This window comes from Cibotium barometz, chromosome 9, assembly GCF_041138505.1.
Source record: "Cibotium barometz isolate CiBa-2024 chromosome 9, ASM4113850v1, whole genome shotgun sequence".
NCBI classification, from domain to species: Eukaryota; Viridiplantae; Streptophyta; class Polypodiopsida; order Cyatheales; family Cibotiaceae; genus Cibotium; species Cibotium barometz.
In genome coordinates, this window is record NC_141054.1 from 5,619,294 (window position 1) to 5,625,094 (window position 5,801).

The 5,801-nt window shown below is 38.4% G+C and overlaps 1 protein-coding gene across 1 annotated transcript; it reads left to right on the forward strand.

The window, feature by feature from the left end:
- The first annotated feature begins 1,591 nt into the window (after positions 1–1,591).
- Positions 1,592–3,032, forward strand: LOC147635183 (uncharacterized). Its single transcript, XM_086802135.1, has 6 exons — positions 1,592–1,660; positions 1,746–1,825; positions 1,926–2,000; positions 2,098–2,157; positions 2,274–2,329; positions 2,428–3,032. Exons 1-6 carry the CDS (start codon positions 1,657–1,659, stop codon positions 2,807–2,809), a joined length of 657 nt encoding a protein of 218 aa, XP_086658261.1. The 5' UTR covers positions 1,592–1,656; the 3' UTR covers positions 2,810–3,032.
- The last annotated feature ends 2,769 nt before the right edge of the window (positions 3,033–5,801 follow it).

A 5,801-nucleotide genomic window follows, 5' to 3' on the forward strand; every position in this document is an offset into this window, starting at 1 on the left:
CCATGAATATCTAGAGATATTCACATAAAAAAAGGTTAGTAATTGTAAGTAAAATCAAGTTAGAATGGTTAAGTGATACATATGGAGTTGAGATTAAGTTCATATGAACCATTTGCAAGAACTTTGAGTGACGTGAAAAACCATTCTAGTTTTTCATGGCATGGATATCTATAGATGTTCACGTCGAAAAAAATGTTAGTGATTGAAAAGGGAAAAGTGTTAGAATGATTAAATTAGTCATGATAATATGAAATCAGTAGGTCAAAATTTAGTTCTAAATAAAATTTTTAACATGAAAAACCAGACTTGTTTTTCACGGTCATGAATATCTGGACATATTCATGCCAAAAAATATGTCTATTTGAAAAATGTGATACATATTAGTAATGTAGACCAAAGCTAGTAACACATGCAATGTTTAAGACTTTTTTTGGGGTGAAAAACCAAGGTAGTTTTTGAATTTGACATGAGCCTCTCGATCCTTTGATCATTTGAACCACACTGCATGATTTTCACTACCTTCACCTTTTTTTTTTTTCATGAAAAACTCAAGATACTCATGGATGTGAACTTTGACTAGTTTTTCACGTTGAAAAAAGTTTTAAATTTTATCCTTTTTTGGAGTGATTTCCTAGTTCTTGTGATTCTCCTAACTTGTTGGGCATGAATTTCACGCTTATTGGAACAACTTTATCGAGCGTGAAAAACTCAAGATACTCACGGCATAATGCCATGCTTGATGACATCTATTGTCACATTGTCATTACCTTGAAGAATATTCTAGAGCTGACATTGGACGGGGCCCTGACTAAGCCCTTACCCCTAATCTTAGGTGTTATAACCCTAGCTCTAATCCTAGGTTATTACATGTCCTTAGCCCTAACACTAGGCCAGTCAGGATGTAACATACTTCCCTCTTTGTAGCATGCAATAGGTTGACCGTTGTAACACACAACAAAGCCTTCTTTAAACTTGTGAGTCTACGTAATCCATTCACTTTAAATATAGAGAGTAGAGATGAGAGTACGGAAGAGTCAAACAATATCGGGTCCTAATACCCACTCAAAGCACCCCCCTCCCCCTTCCTATAGGAGTATAAAGTTTACAAGTTAATATATAAATATTATAGATTTGCCGACCGCCGCGAGTTAGTGCAGCGGATAGAGGTGTTGCTTGAGAGTCCTAAGGTCATCGGTTCAAGCCCTCACTATGCAAGCGGTGGCATGCATGGGTGTGTGTGTTGTGATGTACATTCTAATTCAAGCTAATTCAAAAAAATAAAAATAAAAATTATAGATACATACATACAATGTAATTTTTTTTGGCTAAAATTAAAGAAAACAAGCCAAAGTTTTTGTAGCCTTTATTTTAAGGAACAAATTATATATATATATATATATATATCATCGTATAAAAAACCATAAGATTTAAGAATTACCCTATATCTCATTTGATTGGTTTAAAAAAGGGTTTTTTAATAGGTAAAACTTTGTAAATAAATTTTTGATCCACACATTTCAAGGAAACATTTTTATATTAGCAATGTAAGGCGCTGCTCCCGCGCATATTGAAAAATTCAGAATGCATTCCCGCTTTATTTTTCTACCTTTTGTGATTCGTTAGAGGGAGCAGGTTGTGTACTTCTGCCTTGCTCTCATGGGTACTCTACTACCTGTTTTCTCCGTTGCGCTGCCTTCTTTGTTCGATTTCCCCCTGTAATTAGCTTCCATGCTACGTTGTTGCAGATGAATCGGACCTTCTCTATGAAGATCTGTTTGAGCACCTGGAGGATGGGCAGGCTGTCATCAAGACATCTTTCCACGAGGTTCTCTCTCTCTCTCTCTCTCTCTCTCTCTCTCTCTCTCTCTCTCTCTCTCGCGCGCGCCCGCGCGCTCGCTCCCCACTTATAGTCTTCCTCCTTGCAGCTGGAGGAGCGCATCCAGCAGCTCAAGAATGAAAGCGAAGAAATGAGGCTGCAGTTGGGCAATCTTCATCTGCAGGTACTCGAATCCAGAGTGTCTACTATTCTAAATTTCACGATTAAGTTTCAGTAGCTCCTAGGGCAACTTTCTCATATATGCTGAATACCGTGCGCAGAACGAAAAGTTGTCCAAGCAGAACGAAGTTCTTATCCGGAACATTTCCTGCCTTTTCAAGGTTTCCTTGTTCTTAATATTTTGTTTTACGCTTGAACCGTTACTGTGATGACATAGTGCATGGACTTCCTACCTGATTCTCTTAAAACCAGTCTTTGTTGGTATCGTACTAAACAGACAGCACAATTGGAGATCTCACGAAAGGACAAACAAATCAGAAGTCTCCAAGAAGAGTAAGCACACTCTTCTATGCACATCCCACACTTAAGTCGGCCTTGTTTTAATCCGGACAGGGCGCTCAGACTAGTCTTTTGTGTATGCATTGCCGCAGAATGCTAAAACTGGACGTGGCCGGCCGTGGCTCCCGTCCTTTAATTGCAGGCACGCAGCTGGGAAGAGAGAGCGGTCTTGCCGTTGCATCACAAATAGATCGCAAGAGCAGAACAGGGGAGTCAGCATCTTTATCAGTAGGCGGCATCAGGAAGCGAGTCCGCGGCGCAGGTGCTCGTGATGCTGCCGCTGCGGAAAAGAGCAGTTACAAGGGAGAGGAGGAATGGAAGAGGAGGCCCTGGGAGACGAGGGGCGATGACGAAGATGGTGATGTAGAGAAGAGCAGGAGGAGGAAGTCGCAGCACCACTGCACCGTCGCCGCCAGAGGAAAAGGAACAACCCCCCATGCTTTCGGGGAGAGGAGAAGCACCATGGGGGGGTAAGGGACCTCCAACTATTTCGCCTCCCAAAAGAGGACGGGGCAGAGCTATTACGGAAAGTAACTGGTGTATATTTTCTCAACTAGCTGTATTCTCCAGAAAATCGTGATCACTTAGCGAATTTGACGTCACCACGCTCAAGAAATAAGCTAAGAGATTGTGTGGTAGGGTCTTTGCTAATTGCTCCACATTGCGTGTGTGTGTGTGAGAGAATCTTGTAGAACGAGAGCCTTGTAGAATGGGAGAGTAGAGTAAGAACGAGAGAGTTGAAGGGGATAACATATGTTCTCTTGCCATTTATCATCGTAAGGGTTCCAAAGTTTAAGGATAAGCATGTAGTTGAAAAGTGTAATTATGTGGTGTGAACTACTCTAAGGTAGATATAATGTGAGTGTGATATCATAGCCTTATTCCATGTGTCATTGTATGTGTATGTATGACCTTAGTCAAAAGATAAGGCTTTATGTTGAAAACAAGAGGATGTCACATGCATGTATCATTTTTAGGTTTTGGTGTCTGAAAGGACTCTTGAACTGTCACATCTCATCTCTCTCTCTCTCTCTCTCATCTTTTTAGGCCATGATCCACCCGAGTTCAAGTCTCACCGTTGCATTCTATCGACGTTAATACCTCTCTCTCTCTTCCCCACATGCCATGGATGCCTTCAAACCTTCCATAGTCCATATCCTTCTAACCTAAAAGTCAACAAGTGGTAGCGGAGCGATATTACTTGCTACAATTACCAGCTTTTGACATGCTCATCACAAGCACCAAGTTTGTGTCCATCTCTTAGGTCTTGCAATCATCATTACCCTTGGTGGCTTCAATCGTTATTGCCATTTGTGCTTACATCTACTTGCCATGTTAGGTTTCATGACTTCAATTGCACTAATAGAATTGTAAGTCTACATCAGTAGAAGATTCGAGGCTACTCTAGATCAAGTGTCTATCTCAATAGCTCTATATTTAAGCTTAGCATAGCGATGTGAGCTCTATCACAAGCAGCTTTTTGTTAGACGTTTTGATGCAATTCACTAAACTCCACCATTGACAACCTTGAGCAAATGATTAAATTCTTTTAACTTGGAGCAAAGGTTTTGAAACCTATCTTAAATTGTGGAATAAAAAGTCTTTCATTAGAGTGTTTCTATAGGTATAGTTATCCTCAAACTTGTCAAAAGCTTTTTATTCCAAATTGATGTTCACATGCTTAATCATCATCATTAACATCATTATTGCAAAGAGACCATACATTGCCTTGAGCTCATTTGCTCATTAGGTAGGACGATCTTTCCTTATAAACACTAACATGAAAATTGATAACTCTCAAGGCCATGACTTCCATACCTAACAAACAAATATCAAATTTACTTTTATGAGAAAAGGATTATTGATTATGGCAAATACAAAAGAGAAGTCAATAACTCAAGATTGAAAAGTTGCTTGGTAAGTCAAAGACTAGAAGGTCCTTATTACCATGGCCTTGGGGTTAAGTGACTCATACATCCATCACATTGATGGGTGCCACACATCACATGAGGCTTGGGTTTATCTTGAAACTATGGTTGATGCACAAGGAAGGAGCTTAGATTTAGCTTACTAATAAAGGTTTTTGAACTACAAATGAATCTAGAGAACTCTTTCTTTATATATAAATTCAATGAAAAGCATACTAACACAATTGATAGGTATCAAGATTGTCATTGACGAAGACATTGTAATTACAAGAATTTAAATCTTTTAGATAAAGCGTATTATAATATTGTTATCATTCTTACCAATCTACAAATGTAAAAATTAGTGGATATCGAAGCTTTTCTTAGGAGAAAAAAAAGTTCAAGTAAAGATGCTTAATCGTCAATGAAGGGGGACTTGCTTCATGATGCAAAAGTAAAAAGGTGATTCCAAGAAATCTTCAAGGGCTTCACATCAGCAAAACCAATAGTGGATGTAGATTTTGTGGTAAGAAGAATCATAGGAAAGAATTGGATGTAGATTTTGTGGTAAGAAGAATCATAGGAAAGAATTGTTTTTTAAAGCAAAAAACCAAAGCTTTAATTGTTGAAGATGATGAAGAAGAAGATGAAGTGGAGTTCTTGGTAAAAGAGACCAATCTTGTGGTTGACTTGGATTGAGTCTTTTATGCTTCTCTTGTTACCAAGGATCTTTTCATTTAAAATTTGGTAGGCATCCTCCAAGACTTGTATCAATCTTATAGGTATTAGATCTTTGATATATCCTAATATGTATCACTTGTTAACATTTGTATATTCATCGTCATACCAATCCTATAATACAAACAGTCTCAGAGGTTCATTGACCCCACTCAATGGCTCAATGGCATGGCTCGGAGGTTAGGGTGAACATGCAATAATAAAACTCGTGCGCGACACTTAAATTAGTGAGTCTCGCACTCATCATTAAACTCATGCGCGACACTTAAATTAGTGAGTCTCGCACTCATCATTAAATCACAAATAATATGATATAGACAAGATACCTCATGTGCAATACGCATTGCTCATCACCTATCCCTCAAACGTAAAGATATTAGTTCTAATTAAATGCCTTTCTCTACAATTAATCCCAATATGAAACGTTGTAGGGACAAACACAACATACACTTGCCACTTGTTTCACTATGATGAGAATATCATTATACACATCATCTAGCATGGAGTGTATTGCCACTTGTTACACTTTCAATTAGCATGGCACATCAATTGCATAAACCACTTGTTACACTAAGATTTTGTGCAGTTGTATAACATAGTCTACTTGTTTCACTTTAACCATAATACGGTTGCCAAGCATGGCACTACTAATTACACGTCAATAACTTACACTTGTCAAGCATGGAGTGTATTCCCACTTGTTACACTTTCAATTAGCATGGCTTATCAATTGCATAAACCACTTGTTACACTAAGATTATGTGTAGTTGTATAGCATAGTCTACTTGTTTCACTTTGACCACAATAAAATTGCCAAGCAT

Coding starts and splice junctions, on each gene's coding strand:
- LOC147635183 (XM_086802135.1), top strand. Junction 1,826..1,925: donor TCAAGACATCTTTCCACGAG/GTTCTCTCTCTC, acceptor TCCTCCTTGCAG/CTGGAGGAGCGCATCCAGCA. Junction 2,001..2,097: donor TGGGCAATCTTCATCTGCAG/GTACTCGAATCC, acceptor TACCGTGCGCAG/AACGAAAAGTTGTCCAAGCA.